Below are 17,852 nucleotides of genomic sequence, written 5' to 3' on the forward strand. Positions count from 1 at the left end.
CTTTAGGAATCTACTGATCCATTTATCACCCATTATCAACAGTATGCTAACTTGAAAATGATTCATTTATTCCTTTTTTCCTTCCTTCTCCCCGCCACCCCCTGTCAGTCTGAAGAAGGGTTTCCTTTGCTCCATAGATGCTGCTGCACCCGCTGAGTTTCTCCAGCATTTTTGTGTACCTTCGTTTATTCCTATGTTATGTTTACTGTCCTTTATCAATTCTGTATTTGGGCCAGTATCAATCCCTTAAGCCTTTATTTAAAATAAAAACTTTTTGTGAAGTACTTTAACAAAATATATTGTACCTATTACCTTCCTCTTATCTACCTTCCTACTTACGTTTTATTCTACTCATTTTATTTTCATCAAACCATATTGCCCCTCTCTATAAATCTCTCTATCTCCTATAAATTTCAAAGTGCCGTGCCAATAATGGAATCCTGCATCTTGAGAACAATAAAGCATCGCTTCTCTGAACAAGCAAACAAAGTCTCACTTAGATGTGTCCCCTCCCATCCATTCCCCACTGGCTCTATTCCATATATAATGGTAGCAGGTCAGATCTGACTTCACAAGGGAAATTCTCGCAAAGAGGCAGGAATCCACACCAACCTTTGTTGAATTTCCTGTCATACAAACTTTCTTCAAATGGAAAAAAAATCAGTATTGTATCCTCATCGCTTTGTCATTCTATCAGTTAGCCAGGGCATACAGAAATTATGATTACTATGAAGTTATTCTGTTTTTCAAGCAGAACACTTAATTTCTTGATTGATGGCAAGACAGCTTTCATCAATCAAAGACTTACAATTTCACGTTAACTATGTGCACACTATGGTATGAATAGGGAAGATCTGTATCTGGAAAAAAGGTTTATGCATAAATGAAGAAGTTGCATGGTTTAGAGCAGCAGTTGGTTTTTGTTATTTTAGGAGAGCTACAGTTCAAACACAAATGTTATTCTTATTGACAAACGATTTAAAAAAAAGGAAAATGCAGTTGAGCATTACTCTTTATATATTTTCCAAGAGAGTTGTTCTGAAGTGCTGATCCTCTTGTCTGAGATTTCAACAGATGCTTTCGTTTTGATTTCCATCCTTTTAATTTGTCTGACTAAAATCAAAGATGGTGAAAAATGGTTGTATGAAATATCCAACACATAGTATCTTAACAATATGCAAAATGGGGAAACATCCCTTGGTTGAGTATGCTCCCCATTTTTTTCTTATTGGGAAATTAAAAATGTTACTTGAAACAATTACACACCTCTTATGGTTGGATACTCAGTATATCATTTTCTCATATAATGTCAATTCCATATTTTGCAATTGTATCCTGTTTCACTGGAAGAGAGACTGGGTTCATGCATTACCATATGTTCTATCCATGGAATTCAAGAATAGACAATGATATTTGCAATGCAATGAAAAACTGGCTAGCATTATAGACTTCTTACTTGATGAAGTTGAACTTCACGTTGAAGATCATTCAGTCATTTACTAATCTTCCTCTCATACACTGTATGAGATAATAGTAGGGTCTTCTACATCATCTGGTTCAGGGAGATGTGGCATTGAATCTAAATCTCCTACAACTTTCGGCTGTGCACGCCATACGCAAGAAGAAGAAGAATCTAAATCCAATCCCTTGTACAAAATTCCATGCCCTGGCTGACCAGACAAATCATGCAGTCATTACAATGAAAAGGAAAAAAATCCCTCACATACTGCATACATGAATTTTATGAGCTTCTTCTTATAATATTCTTAGAATAATATAATCTTTAAAAAATAATATGGAAGCTTAGGTCAGCTATTAGTTGCTTAAATACATTCTATTATGTTCCAACAAGAATATCAGGAACAAATTATGTTTCAAAATCAGTTTGGGCTCCAGGACAGTTCCTGCAGTTGTACGTAAAACAGTTGTACAAGTTTGCAGATGATACAAAGATAGGTGGAGGAGCAGGTAGTGTAGAGAAAGCAGGGACTCTGCAGGAGGACTTGGGCAGGTTTGGAGAGTGGGTAGAGAAGTAGCAGATGGAATAACAAAGTATGGAGTCATGCATTTTGGTAGTAGGAATAAAGGCGTAGACCATTTTCAAAATGGTGAGAGAATTCAGAAATCAGAGGTGCGAAAGGACTTGGGAGCGTTGGTGCAGGATTCCCAAAAAGTTAATTTGCAAGTTGAATCGGTAGTAAGGGAAGCATTCGCAATGCTAGCATTTATTTTGGGAGGACTAGAATACAAAAACAGGGATGTAATGCTGAGGCATTATAAGGCGAAGGGCAGACCGCATTTGGAGTATTGTGAGCATATCTGATGAAGGATTGCGGGCGCTGGAGTGGGTGGTTTACGAGAATTATCCCAGGAATGTGTGGGTTAACATATGATGAGCATTTGACGGTGCTGGGCCTCTACTCGCTGGAATATAGAAGGATGAAGAGGACATAGAAAGTTACTGAATAGTGAAAGGCTTGGATAGAGTGGATGTGGAGAGGATGTTTCCATTAGTGGGAGAGTCTAGGCCAAGAGGTCATAGCCTCAGAATAAAAGGATGTTTATTTGGGGAAGGAAATGAGGAGGAATTTCTTTAGTCAGAGGGGTGGTGAATGTGTGGAATTCATTGCCTCTGAAGGCTGTGGAGGCCGTCAATGGATATTGTTAAGGCAGAGATAGATAGTTTCTTGGTTATTAATGGTGTCAGGGGTTATGGGAGAAGGCTGGAGAATGGGGTTGAGAGATAGATCAGCCATAATTGAATGGCGGAGTAGACGCAATCGGCCAAATGGCCTAATTCTGCTCATAAGGACATGTCATAAGGAATAGAATTAGGCCATCCGGCCCATCAAGTCTACTCCGCAATTCAATCATGGCTGATCTATCTCTCCCTCCTAACCCCATTCTCTTGCCTTCTCCCCACAACCTCTGACACCCGTACTAATCAAGAATATATCTATGCAGTAAGGAAATGTAGGGGGCGGCGGATAAGGGAGATGGCAGCCCTGCCATTTTTAGCATTTGTTTAAAGTTTGTTTTAATGCTCTTCTGTTTGTTTTATGTGGGGGTCAGGGGGGGGGGGGGTCGGGGGAAACCTTTTTTTTCCAGGTTCTTACCTTCCCGGAGATGTGATCAGGTTTTGGATTACATTCTCCGGGCTCTGCGGCCTACCATCGCTGGAGCTGGAAGCCGCCTCGGACGGTCCCTTGTCTGGGATCGCTCCCACCGTGGCCCTTGCCTGGGATCGCTCCCACCGTGGCCTGCGGACTTACCATCAAGGGCTCACAGTCTCGGGTGAGGCTAGTCGGGAGCTCCAATGCTGCAGAAAGTTTGTCCAGCACCGACGCGAGGTTTGATCGCCCGGTGCGGGGGAACTGACATCCCCCTGATGTGGGAGCTGAATGCCTCGACGCGGAGGGCCCAAACGCTGCCGGCTACGGGACTCAAGACCGTCCCGTCAACGGGGGGCTCGAGGCCCCTGACCAAGGAAGAACAACAAGGGAAGGACTTGGAACTTTATTTTCCATCACAGTGAAGAATGTGTAGGTGTCACTGTGATGGATGTTTATGTTAAAATGTGTTTTCTGAGTCTGTTGCTTTTTTAAATTGCATGACCGACCTGGCCAGTGAATTTCACTACACCAATTGGTGTATGTGACAATATATGAACATATCTCTGCCTTAAAAATACCACTGACTTGGCTTCGATAGCCTTCTGTGGCAAAGAATTCTACAATCCTATCACTTATGAATTTATGCAAACAGGAAACGAAGTACAAAGGGGGAATAAATTATACCTGCTGCTAATACGTAGAACACAAAAATACAGCCAAGTTCAATAAACCGCAAATTAAGCATGTGCAGACAAAATAATATTACTTACCCCTTCCTGGGGCATTGCTCTTGGAAAGAAAAAATATGGAATAGAACTGATAGTCACCAGTGAAGCAATAATTAGGAACCCAAGCCACCAGGCACCAACCCAGCGTGGGTCTGAAGGTGTTAACCCATCTGTAATTAATGGCACAATTAATTAACAGCAGTAAATTCAATTAATCTTTTTAGTGATTAATCATTCATAGTTGCCTGTGCAGCTTTGGTTTTGAGCAGGGAGCAAGCATAATGGTGATGTCAAAATGTGGTCAGAAGCCAAATTAAATGATAATGCTTTGTGCATGGAAAATCATCATGAATTTGGAGGTAATCAAAGGATTGATCCCCACTCATCCTTCTAAGTTCCAGAGTATACAAGCCCAGCCGCTCCATTCTATCAACATATGAGAGTCCCGCCATCCCGGGAATTAACCTTGTGAACCTACGCTGCACTCCCTCAAGTACAAATGCAGAAGGACCTCTTTGCCCCTATACCCAACTTGCCCGCACCGGCTAAGTTACAGCTGCACTAGTCCCACCTGCCTGCATTTGGTCCATATCCATCCAAACCTGTCCTATCCATGTACCTCTCCAATTGTTTCTTAAACTTTGGGATAGTCCCTGCCTCAAATACCTCCTAGAAACATCGAAACATAGAAAATAGGTGCAGGAGTAGGCCATTCAGCCCTTCGAGCCTGCACCTCCATTCGATATGATCATGGCTGATCATCCAACTCAGTATCCTGTACCTGCCTTCTCTCCATACCCCCTGATCCCTTTAGCCACAAGGGCCACATCTAACTCCCTCTTAAATATAGCCAATGAACTGGCCTCAACTACCTGCCAATGTGCCAAAAGCCGTTTTGACCACCCTATCTACCAGCGACTCCATCTTCAAAGAACCATGCACCTGCACTCCTAGATCCCTCTGCTCTACAATGCTCCTCGGAGCCCTACCATTCACTGCATAGGACCTGCGCATGTTAGACTTCCCAAAATGCAACACCTCATATTTCCCTGTATTAAATGTCATCAGCCATTCTACAGCCAACCTGACTAATCGACCAATATTCTGCTGCAATTTTTCACAACCATCTTCACTATCTGCAAAACCACACACATTTGTATCTTCTGCAAACTTGCTAATCTTGCCATGTGCGTTCTCGTCCAAATCATTTATATTGATGACATTGATATAAATGGCCCAGCACCGAACCCTGATCCACACCACCAGTCAGTGTGTTATATTTCAATATTTCATCAATTTATGTTCTTTCTCTGTTATCTGCTTCTTAACTTGTTAAAATACACTCTACTGTCTTCAGTTCTAAAATACACAATTTATTTTCAAATCATTATATGTCTTTTCCCACTTTACCTCTGTAACCTTGTTCAACTTTTGAACTTTCTGTGTTCCACTAATTCTGATTTCTAGCATTTCCATAATTGGAACATATGTATAAACATTTGTGAGACCCTAAGATAGCAGTTTCATTGACCAATGAGCAAAAGTCCTATAATTGTGTATCAGTACTCATTACTAATTACTAATTAGAAATGAATTCCATCCACCGAGAAAAACTACTACCCAGCAGATGATGGAAATACTTGTCAGTATGTAACACCGGGAAACAAATGTTAATTACCAAAGTGGCCTCAGCTCATACATTGGTGAGACATAGCACCATTCACCAAATGGAGACAACAGTATTGACCAGTGAGACTCGAGAACCATTTATTAATGAATACTTACAGTTTAAAGACTTCTCAAAGTCCACATAGAATTGCAATACAGCTGAACTGAGTAGGAAGGCCAAAGCTGGCCCTACAATGCCGATGGTGTTAATTAACCCTGAAATAGAAGAAACTGACAGTGAAGTATAAAAACAAAGTGCAGGGAATGTTTGCTGCTCATCCATGTTCATGTTGTCTGTACTTACTTGGCTTAATATAATAATTATTATATGCTATCCTGTAAATTATTCACTTTGTACATATCTATATTACTAAAACTCTGATCTTGACCACTTTTGGCCCACTGTGCTGCGATTTCCGACAGAACGCCGCTACCTACGGCCGTCATTTTTGGCCACCTCGCTCAGAGCCCCCCTCCGCCTTACGGGTGCGGAGGATTTTTCCCATCGATGACAAATCAGAGAGATATTAATGTTTTTTTTAAAATCACCATAATCTCTGCTGCCCCTGCTGGAGGGAGGGGGAGGGTCCATAAAACCAGGAAGTGGTGTGCCCCACTCAGTCTCTGCAAGATGGATGAAGCCAAGGGTAACGCCTCTCTGAGCCCTGAATAACACTGAACAAATGTCTACACAACTGTGAGTCCCCTTAATGTGGTTTGAAAATGAAAATATGGTTTGTTTGAAGTAAAAAGGCACTGCCTGCAAATGGTTGTTTGGGAGCTATGGCTTGAAGTTGAAAGGCACTACTTACTGCAAATGGTGGCTTGGGTGCTTTGGCTTGAGGTTGAAAGGCACTACTTACTGCAAATGGTGGCTTGGGAGCTTTGGCTTGAAGTTGAAATGCACTACTTACTGCAATTGCTGGCATGAAGTTGAAAGGCACTACTTACTGCAAATGGTGGCTTGGGTGCTTTGGCTTGAAGTTGAAAGGCACTACTTACTGCAAATGGTGGCGGGTGCTTTGGCTTGAAGTTGAAAGGCAATACTTACTGCAAATGCTGGCTTGGGTGCTTTGGCTTGAAGTTGAAAGGCACTACTTACTGCATATGGCGACGGGTGCTTTGGCTTGAAGTTAAAAGGCACTACTGCAAATGTACTTACTTCCTGTTTGCACTCTATATTGGTTTTAGATAAAACGCTACCACTTACGGCTGTGATTTTTGGCCACCTTAGTCCCCCATCCGCTGAGCAGGTGCAGGGAATTCTTCCCATCAATGAAAAATAAAAGTGTTATTAGTGTTTAAAATATGTTGAGAATCTCTCTCCTGACAATCACGCCATGAAAGCCACACCTTTTCCGGTGGGAGTGGGAGGGGTTATAAAACCCAGAAGTGTGGGTGTGGCTCAGTCTCTCCATGATGGGGGAGGGAGAAGTCATAACTGTCTGAGCTGTGAATCAACTGAACACACTAAATGTCTACTGAAATGTGTGTTTGGTGTTTTGTGTGGTTTTATGGTGGTTTCACCCTGCATGAAATGGTATGAAGCTGCATTTGAATGTGGTGGCCTTGCACCCTGCTTGAAGTGGAATGAAACTGCACTTGAATTTGGCGGCCTTGCACCCTGCTTGAAGTGGTATGAAACTGCACTTGAATTTGGTGGCCTTGCACCCTGCTGAAATTGGTATGAAACTGCACTTGAATTTGGTGGCCTTGCACCCTGCTTGAAGTGGTAGGAAACTGCACTTGAATTCTATGGCTTTGCACCCTGCTCATAGTGGTAAGAAACTGCACTTGAATTTGGTGGCCTTGCACCCTGCTTGAAATGGTAGGAACATGGATTTGAATTTGGTGGCCTTGCACCCTGCTTGAATTGGAATTTCAAGGAATAGTCATGAGTCAACTGCCAGCCCACTAGCCGTGAGTGAGCTGCCAGCAGATCAAGCTTGAGAGACTGAGCTGCCACCCCAAGAACCCATACTAGCACTCCAGAAAGCCCCCCTACTGGCCACCAATATTGGAATTGGTAGAGAGGTGGAATATTGCAGGGAGGGGGGAGGAGGGGGGAGGAGAGGGGGAGAGGAGAGGGGAAGGGAGGAGAGGGGGAGAGGAGGGGGGAGAGGAGGGGGGGGAGAGGAGAGGGGGGGAGAGGGGGGAGTGAGGGTGTGTGCTGAGAGGGGGGGTGAGGTGAGGGGAGGGGGAGAGGTGGGGAACGGGGAGGGGGAGGGGGGTGGAGGGAAGGGGTAGGGGTGTGTGGAGGGAAGGGGGGTTTAGGGGAGGGATGGTGGGGGAGGGGATGGAGGGGAGGAGGGGGAGAAAAAGAGGGGAGAGAGAGAGGGGGGAGAGGAGAGAAGAGGGGGGAGAGGAGAAGGGGGGGAGAGGAGGGGGGGAGAGGAGGGGGGGGAGAGGAGCGGGGGAGAGGAGAGGGGGGAGAGGAGGGGGGTGTGAGAGGAGGGGGGGGGGAGAGGAGAGGAGGGGGGGGGGGGGGAAGAGAGAGGAGAGGAGTGGAGAGAGAGAGAGAGGAGAGGAGTGGAGAGAGAGAGAGAGAGAGAGAGAGTGCCTTTTTATTTCAACCCAAACCCTCCAAACAACCATTTGCAGGCAGTGCTTTTTTACTTTAACCATATTTTCATTTTCAAACCACATTAAGGGTACTTACTCACAGTAGTGTGGATATGTGTTCAGTGTTATTCACAGCTCAGAGAAACGTGACCCTCTGCCTTCCTCCATCTTGAAGAGACTGAATGAGGCACACCACTTCCTGGTTTTATAGTCCCTCCCCCCTGCCCCAACGGGGGCAGCAGAGAGAATGGGGAATTTTGTAAAATCATTAATATCTCTGTCATTTTTCATCGACTGGAAAAATCCTCGGCACACATGTGGTGGAGGGGGGCTCTGAGCGAGGTGGCTAAAAATGAGGGCCGTAGGTGGCGGCGTTCTCTCGGAAATTGCAGCACAGATCGCCAAAACCGGTCAAGAACAGACTTTTAGTAATATAGAAGATAACGGACATAAATATACAGTAGATGGGGTGCTTGCAGAAGAGACCAAGATTGCTTGAGTTACGGACTGTGAAGAAGGTTGTCAAAGTATACAACAGGATATAGATCAGCTACAGAAATGGGTAGAGGAATGCACTTTGGAAAGTGGAATGTAAGGAGAAACTATGCAGCAAGGGGTGTATTATAGACCGCCAAATGGGGAGCGAGAATTGGAAGAGCAAATATGTAAGGAGATTGCAGATATTAGTAGTAAGCACAAGGTAGTGATTGTGGGAGATTTCAATTTTCCACACATAGACTGGGAAACACATTCTGTAAATGGGCTGGATGGGTTGGAGTTTGTAAAATGTGTGCAGGATAGTTTTTTGCAACAATACATAGAAGTACCTACTAGAGAAGGGGCGGTACTGGACCTCCTGTTAGGAAATGAGATGGGTCAGGTGGCAGAGGTATGCGTTGGGGAACAGTTCGGGTCCAGTGATCACAATACCATTAGTTTCAATATAATTATGGAGAGGGACAAAACTGGACCTAGGGTTGAGATTTTTGATTGGAGAAAGGCTAACTTTGAGGAGATGCGAAAGGATTTAAAAGGAGTAAATTGGGACAGTTTGTTTTATGGGAAAGATGTGGAAGAGAAATGGAGTACATTTAAAGGTGAAATTTTAAGAGTACAGAATCTTTATGTCCCTGTTCGGTTGAAAGGAAATCGTAAAAATTGTAAAGAGCCATGGTTTTCAAGGGAAATTGGACACTTGGTTCGGAAAAAGAGGGAGATCTACAATAGTTATAGGCAGCATGGAGTAAATGAGGTGCTTGAGGAGTATAAAGAATGTAAAAAGATCTTAAGAAAGAAATTAGAAAAGCTAAAAGAAGATATGAGGTTGCTTTGGCAAGTAAGGTAAAAGTAAATCCGAAGGGTTTCTACCGCTATATTAATAGCAAAAGGATAACGAGGGATAAAATTGGTCCATTAGAGAGTCAGAGTGGCCAACTATCTGCAGAGCCAAAAGAGATGGGGGAGATATTGAACAGTTTCTTTTCTTCGGTATTCACCAAGGAGAAGGATATTGAATTATGTGAGGTAAGGGAAACAAGTAGAGTAGCTATGGAAACTATGAGGATCAAAGAAGAGGAAGTACTGACACTTTTGAGAAATATAAAAGTGGATAAGTCTCCAGGTCCGGACAGGATATTCCCTAGGACATTGAGGGAAGTTAGTGTAGAAATAGCAGGGGCTATGGCAGAAATATTTCAAATGTCATTAGAAACGGGAATAGTGCCGGAGGATTGGCGTGCTGCGCATGTTGTTCCATTGTTTAAAAAGGGGTCTAAGAGTAAACCTAGCAATTATAGACCTGTTAGTTTGACGTCAGTGGTGGGCAAATTAATGGAAAGAATACTTAGAGATAATATATATAAGCATCTGGATAAACAGGGTCTGATTAGGAACAGTCAACATGGATTTGTGCCTGGAAGGTCATGTTTAACTAATCTTCTTGAATTTTTTGAAGATGTTACTCGGGAAATTGATGAGGGTTAAAGCAGTGGATGTTGTGTATATGGACTTCAGTAAGGCCTTTGACAAGGTTCCTCATGGAAGGTTGGTTAAGAAGGTTCAATGGTTGGGTATTAATGGTGGAGTAGCAAGATGGATTCAACAGTGGCTGAATGGGAGATGCCAGAGAGTAATGGTGGATGGTTGTTTGTCAGGTTGGAGGCCAGTGACGAGTGGGGTGCCACAGGGATCTGTGTTGGGTCCACTGTTGTTTGTCATGTACATCAATGATCTGGACGATGGTGTGGTAAATTGGATTAGTAAGTATGCAGATGATACTAAGATAGGTGGGGTTGCGGGTAATGAAGTAGAGTTTCAAAGTCTACAGAGAGATTTATGCCAGTTGGAAGAGTGGGCTGAAAGATGGCAGATGGAGTTTAATGCTGATAAGTGTGAGGTGCTACATCTTGGCAGGACAAATCAAAATAGGACGTACATGGTAAATGGTAGGGAATTGAAGAATGTAGGTGAACAGAGGGATCTGGGAATAACTGTGCACAATTCCATGAAAGTGGAATCTCATGTAGATAGGGTGGTAAAGAAAGCTTTTGGTGTGCTGGTCTTTATAAATCAGAGCATTGAGTATAGAAGTTGGGATGTAATGTTAAAATTGTACAAGGCATTGGTGAGGCCAATTCTGGAGTATGGTGTACAATTTTGGTCGCCTAATTATAGGAAGGATGTCAACAAAATAGAGAGAGTACAGAGGAGATTTACTAGAATGTTGCCTGGGTTTCAGCAACTAAGTTACAGAGAAAGGTTGAACAAGTTAGGGCTTTATTCTTTGGAGCGCAGAAGGTTAAGGGGGGACTTGATAGAGGTTTTTTTAAATGATGAGAGGGATAGACAGAGTTGACGTGGAAAAGCTTTTCCCACTGAGAGTAGGGAAGATTCAAACAAGGGGACATGACTTGAGAATTAAGGGACTGAAGTTTAGGGGTAACATGAGGGGGAACTTCTTTACTCAGAGAGTGGTAGCTGTGTGGAATGAGCTTCCAGTGAAGGTGGTGGAGGCAGGTTCGTTTTTATCATTTAAAAATAAATTGGATAGTTATATGGATGGGAAAGGAATGGAGGGTTATGGTCTGAGCGCAGGTATATGGGACTAGTGGAGATTATGTGTTCGGCACGGACTAGAGGGGTCGAGATGGCCTGTTTCCGTGCTGTAATTGTTATATGGTTATATGGTTATATGGTTATAGCAAAAGGATTTGAGTATAGGAGCAGGGAGGTTCTACTGCAGTTGTACAGGGTCTTGGTGAGACCACACCTGGAGTATTGCGTACAGTTTTGGTTTCCTAATCTGAGGAAATACATTCTTGCCATAGAGGGAGTACAGAGAAGGTTCACCAGACTGATTCCTGGGATGTCAGGACTTTCATATGAAGAAAGACTGGATAGACTCGGTTTGTACTCGCTAGAATTTAGAAGATTGAGGGGGGGATCTTATAGAATCTTACAAAATTCTTAAGGGGTTGGACAGGCTAGATGCAGGAAGATTGTTCCCGATGTTGGGGAAGTCCAGAACAAGGGGTCACAGTTTAAGGATAAAGGGGAAATCTTTTAGGACCAAGATGAGGAAAACCTTTTTCACACAGAGTGTGGTGAATCTCTGGAATTCTCTCCCGCAGAAGGTAGTTGAGGCCAGTTCATTGGCTATATTTAAGAGGGAGTTAGATGTGGCCCTTGTGGCTAAAGGGATCAGGGGGTATGGAGAGAAGGCAGATACAGGATACTGAGTTGGATGATCAGCCATGATCATATTGAATGGCGGTGCAGGCTCGAAGGGCCGAATGGCCTACTCCTGCACCTATTTTCTATGTTTCTATGTTTCTATGTTTCTAATGGAAAGGTCCTTAACAGCATTAATGAAAAGAGGGCTCATGCTTTCGAAGTCCATAGATGCATGAAAATGGCAACGCAAGTAGATATAGTGGAAAGAAGGCATATGGTATGCTTGCCTTTATGGGTCAGGACATTGTGTAAGAGTTAGAATGTCATGATAGACTTTTATAGGAATTTGGTAAGCCCGCATTTGGAGTATTGCACACAATTCTGGTCGCCCCATTACAGGAAGGATGCGGCTTTGGAAGGGGTGCAGAAGATGCTTACCAGAATGCTACATGGATTAGATGGTATTCGATATAAGGAGAGGTTAGACAAAATTGAATTGTTTTGTCTGGGGTGTCTGAGGCTGATAGGAGAAGTGTTAGAAGTATAAAAATTAAATAGGGCACACAGTCAAAATCCTTTCACAGGATTAAAATGTCAAGACTAGACATCCGCCTTCCGGAGGTGCCGTTGAGAAGTCGAGGCCGGAGCCTCGCGGATTAGAGCCTAATGGGTCAGAGCCTGGGCCTGGTGGGCTGGAGCTTTGCAGGTTGGAAGTGGAGCCTCGCAAGTCGACAAAGCCCGTGGCCAATGGCCAATGGCCCCTGGGTCTATGGAGCCTGTGGCTGGGGCCTGAGTTGGTGCCATGGAGGCATCTGGAGAGGATCCGGCGGTGATATTGGAGAGGTCGGTGCGGTGGTCGACAAATGGACGAAGCCGGACATGTGGAAGTGAGGACGCTGCTGCTGAGGGAAGGAACAAAGGAGGACTGGGCGTGGGGGGACCGCTGTGAGGGAGAGGGAAGAACAATGGACAATGGAGGACCCAGCATGGGGAGACCGCCGTGAGGAGGGTGAGGGGTATAAAAAAGGGGACCTGGTGCTGGGGTATTTTGTACCTTTGTAAGCACACTTTATGGGTGACTGCATACATTGGGTATGCAAGCAAAGGATTTCATTGTGACTCGTCACATGTGACAATAAAGTATTCAATTCAATTCAATGGAGGGCATAACTTTAAGGTGAAGGCAACGTTTATAGGAGATGTGCATGGAAACATTTTTTTACACAGAGAATGGTGGGTGCCTGTAATGCAGCGCTACGGGTGGTGGAAGATGCAGATATGATAGTGGCATTTAAGAAACATTTAGATGGGTATGCGGATGTGCAGGGAATTAATGGGTATGGATCATATGCATGCAGATGAGACTAGTTTAGCTTGGTTTTGTGTTTGGCACAGACATTGTGGGCTGAATGGCCTGTTCCTGAGCTGTACTTTTCTATGTTCTATGCATTGAACATGGTTGAGCAGACAGTGTGAAACCACTTTAAGATGATTGTATTAGTTATGATGAATGAACCTTTCAAAATGTTTTTGGCTTCATTTTGGGCAAAATAAATGGAAGATAGAATGCCTGGCGTGAAGAGAATGTGCTTCTCTACATCCATTGCCTTTGGTCAAATATCATTCTTCTGCTTGCACTCCTCTAGCAGTATTTCCAATGTTCATTCAGGCAAGCATCTAATCTATCAACAGCTTATTCGATCTTTTATAAAATGTTTCTTCGACAGATCATAACACCAATTATCTGTGCCACAAGATGCATCTATCCTATTTTTGCTAACATACAACATTATGACACCTATTTTCATATAGTTTCTATTTTCACAGTGTTTTCTCAACTGGCCCACTCATTGTTATCCTCCAGATTTGTCATCCTACCGAGGTTCTTTGAATGCAGCGTCGGAGACCTGGGTTTGATCCCAACGACGGGTGCAGTCTGTACGGAATTTGTACGTTCTCGCTGTGACCTGCGTGGGTTTTCTCTGAGATCTTCAGTTTCCTCCCACCCTCCAAAGACGTACAGGTATGTAGGTTAATTGGCTTGGTAAATGTAAAAAATGTCCCCAGTGGGTGTAGGATAGTGTTAAAATGCAGGGATCGCTGGTTGGTGCGGACCCGGTGGGCCAAAGGGCCTGTTTCCGCGCTGTATCTCTAAACTAAACTAAATTAATGTTATTTGACTGTATATAACCATATAACCATATAACAATTACAGCACGGAAACAGGCCATCTCGACCCTTCTAGTCCGTGCCGAACACGTATTCTCCCCTAGTCCCATATACCTGCGCTCAGACCATAACCCTCCATTCCTTTCCCGTCCATATAACTATCCAATTTATTTTTAAATGATAAAAACGAACCTGCCTCCACCTCCTTCACTGGAAGCTCATTCCACACAGCCACCACTCTCTGAGTAAAGAAGTTCCCCCTCATGTTACCCCTAAACTTCAGTCCCTTAATTCTCAAGTCATGTCCCCTTGTTTGAATCTTCCCTACTCTCAGTGGGAAAAGCTTATCCACGTCAACTCTGTCTATCCCTCTCATCATTTTAAAGACTTCTATCAAGTCCCCCCTTAACCTTCTGCGCTCCAAAGAATAAAGCCCTAACTTGTTCAACCTTTCTCTGTAACTTAGTTGCTGAAACCCAGGCAACATTCTAGTAAATCTCCTCTGTACTCTCTCTATTTTGTTGACATCCTTCCTATAATTAGGCGACTAATAAAAAGTGGATATCCTCCAATTTATCCACATTATACTGCATCTGCCATGCATCTGCCCATGTTCTAGTTATCATCTTCCAAAGATGCTAGATTCTAGAAGTGTTCCTGCAGATTGAAGGATATCAAATGTGACACCATTATTTACGCAAGGAGGATGAGAGAAAATTGAACTACCATCCTTTTAACCTTACATCAGTAGTCGGGAAAATGCTGAAATTTATAATGAAGAATATAATAGCTGAACACCTAGCAACAAGTGTGAGCAGTCTCAGTGTAGAATTATGAAGGAGAAATTATGTTTGACTACTTTATTGGAATCCTTTGATGATATGACTAATAGAATGATAAGGGGGAACCAATGAATTGTCAGATGGTTTTTGATAAGGTCCTACATAGGAAGTTACTCAACAACGTTATGGTACTGGTCAAAAGTTCATCCAGGATCTTGTTGAATGGTGGAGCATGTTTGAAGGGCCAGATGGCCTACCTAATTCAGTGGTACGGCTAGTTTGTTGTGATTGCAGAGATTTTGACGCATCGATCTTACCTATATATATTGGTATGTTTCTCTCGCTTCCAAATTCATTAAGATATGAAAGTCCAAATGGTTTGAGAGGGACCATCCCGATTCCTCGCAGCAACTGCGTGAATATGAAGATGGTAGCCACTTTGCTGTCAGTATTTCTGTTTTGCGTGCACTCCAAATCTTTGGGTGGTAAAGGGATCGTGGGTTCTTCGACTCGGCAGAGGTTAGAGTCTGTTGTATCTACAAAAAAACACTCAAAAAGCTGTTGGCATTGCATGATATTACTTTTCTGCATGTTTCAATTAATTAAAAAATGACGATATTAAATAGCAGACAGGTCGTTATTGTGTGAGTATGTTGTACACTATCTATAGAGGCAATTTCTAACATATTATACCATACATGCAAGTTAATGCCATATAATAATAAGTAAGGAATGAAACAAAATCACTCTGAGGGGGACTTGGGCCTATGTGGTAGACTCTCGGTACTTCATACAACCTCTCATCCTCCTATTTTTGGCATGTTATTAAATGGTAAAACAAAGTTTTTAAATTATAATCTTTCACATTTGAACTGAGACTTGACCTGGATATTTTAAGAATTTAAAATTCAGTTTGAGAAGAAGGCTGGTTTCAGTAATACTCAGTCATTCAGAGTGGAAACAGGCCCTTCGGGCCAACATGCCTACTCCAACCAACAAGCCCCATCTACACTTGTCCCACCTACTGTATATGCTTTTGGCCAATAACCCAATAAACCTATCCCATCCATGTATCTGTTTAAATGTTTTTTAAGCATTGCGATATGACTTGTCTCGACTGCCTCCTCCAGCAGCTTGTTCCATAAACTGACCACCCTTTGTGTAAAAAAAGTTACCACTCAGATTCCCATTAAATCTTTCCTCCATCACCTTAAACCTAAGCCCTCTGGTTCTCAAACCCCTACTCTGGGCACAGACCCTGTGCATTTACCCAATATATTCCTCTCATGATTTTGTACACCTCTATAAGATCACTCCTCATCATCCTGTGCTCCAAGGAATAATGCCCTAGCCTGCTCACCCTCTCCCTCTAGCTCAGTCCCTCAAGTCCTGGCAACATCCTGGAAAATCTTCACTGAACCCTTTCAAGCGTGACAAAGTATTTCCTATAACATGGTGACCAAAACTGAACACATTACTGTAAATGTCGCCTTACAACATCTTATATAACTGTAACATGACCTCCCTACTTCTATACTGAATACTCTGACTGATGAAGGCCACTGTGTTGAAAGCCTTCCTGACTACTCTATCCACCTGTGATGCCACTTTCATGGAAATATGCACCTGCACTCCTGGATCCCTTTGCTTCACAACACTCCCCAGAGCCCTACCATTCACTGTGTAGGTCCTGTCCATGTTAGACTTCTGAAATTGCAACGCCTCACATTCCATTAATAATTCCTCAGCCCATCTGCCCAACTGATGAAGATCCAGCTGTAATCTTTGACAACCATCTTCACTATCTGCAATACCATCCACTTTAGTGCCACCTGCCAACTTGCTAATCATGCGATATACATTCTCATCCAAATCATTGAAATAGATGACAAACAGTATTGGGGCTAGCACCAACCCCTGAGGCACACCAATAGTGACAGGCCTACAGTCAGAAAAACATCCTTCCACCATCTGTTTCCTTCCAAGAAGCCAATTTTCTATCCATTCAGCTTTGATCTCTTGCGAATAAACCTTCCAGAGTAGCTACCATGTGGAACCATGCCGAATGCTTTGCTGAAATCCAAATATACAACATCTACAACTCTGCCCTCATCAACCTTTTCAGTCACACCTTCAAAAAACTCAATTAGGTTCGTTCGACACATCCTCCCATGAACAAAACCGAGCTCATTATGCCTGTGATGATCAGCTCTTGTCCAAATGCATATATATCTTATAGACTACTCTCTAGTATATGTAGTGGCCATTTGGCTTTATTTTGTGTGTCATAAATTATGGCATTTGCCTTTAAATTTTGCCAGCTTGTGATTGTGTGGGTTGGATTTATTACGTAGTCGGAGGTGTGTTTGCTACTGGGTTTCTTGCGCAGTAGCTAGTAATTTTTTTGTTTAGTTTTGGAGCCAACATGGGAGGAAGGAATATCCTTCGACCATGTGGATCTAGGCTGAGACATGAAGAGTTTTATAATGTTTAAAAGCGATATGCTGGAGTTTGACGAAGATTAAAGTGTACGAGTCAAAGAAGAAGTTTGGACGAATATCTTACTGTTTTTCTTCAACTATAAAGAAACTATTAATCAAAAGACTGTGTTATGAAGATTTATTTTTCGAAAAGCTCTGAAAGTCTCGTGGAGAGCTCACATGCGTAAAACGACATTCTCCTAACCCCATGCTGTCTCCTAAGTGGCTTAGAGGGAGTGATCTCTTGAATGATATAATAATCTGCCACTATATCGAGTCGAAGGACACCTCACAGACAGGAGGTGAAAGCCACGTTCCAAAGAAGAGGGACAGAAGACTTGGCCTGGATCGCTGGAGAGGTTCAGCCAGAAGAACCAGTTCCAGAAGAGGAACTGAAGACACTAGATCTCAGCCAGAGATTGGCTTAAAGATTTATCGACAGCCACATGACTCATCTGAAGATTGAAGACTTTATCATGGAATCGTGAGTAGAACAGCTTTTATAATACTTCTGAATTTGAAAGCTGGAATGCTTTAATTCGAACACCTTCTGAATAGTGATTTATAAGCTAGTTTTGCTAAGATTAGGATATAGCCAAGAAGCTTGTTTTTTTCAGTTCAGCCTGGATGGACATCCAGGTGCCCATCCTCGAGTTGTTTTGAAGTCGAGATAAGACA

The 17,852-nt window shown here is 43.0% G+C and overlaps 1 protein-coding gene across 1 annotated transcript in view; it reads right to left on the reverse strand.

Annotated features, from left to right (window-relative positions):
* LOC116979300 (solute carrier organic anion transporter family member 2A1-like) overlaps positions 1–15,285 on the reverse strand; it is a 39,524-nt gene extending 24,239 nt beyond the window's left edge. Inside the window, exons 1-4 of the mRNA XM_033030909.1 lie at positions 15,012–15,285; positions 5,627–5,725; positions 3,884–4,011; positions 1,011–1,113 (exon numbers count right to left, since the gene is read on the reverse strand). Of these exons, the coding sequence (XP_032886800.1) occupies positions 1,011–1,113; positions 3,884–4,011; positions 5,627–5,725; positions 15,012–15,285 (604 nt within the window). The remainder of the gene's footprint in view (positions 1–1,010; positions 1,114–3,883; positions 4,012–5,626; positions 5,726–15,011) is intronic.
* Between the last annotated feature and the right edge of the window lie 2,567 nt (positions 15,286–17,852).

Source organism: Amblyraja radiata, chromosome 12 (genome assembly GCF_010909765.2).
Source record: "Amblyraja radiata isolate CabotCenter1 chromosome 12, sAmbRad1.1.pri, whole genome shotgun sequence".
In the NCBI taxonomy this organism is placed as follows: Eukaryota; Metazoa; Chordata; class Chondrichthyes; order Rajiformes; family Rajidae; genus Amblyraja; species Amblyraja radiata.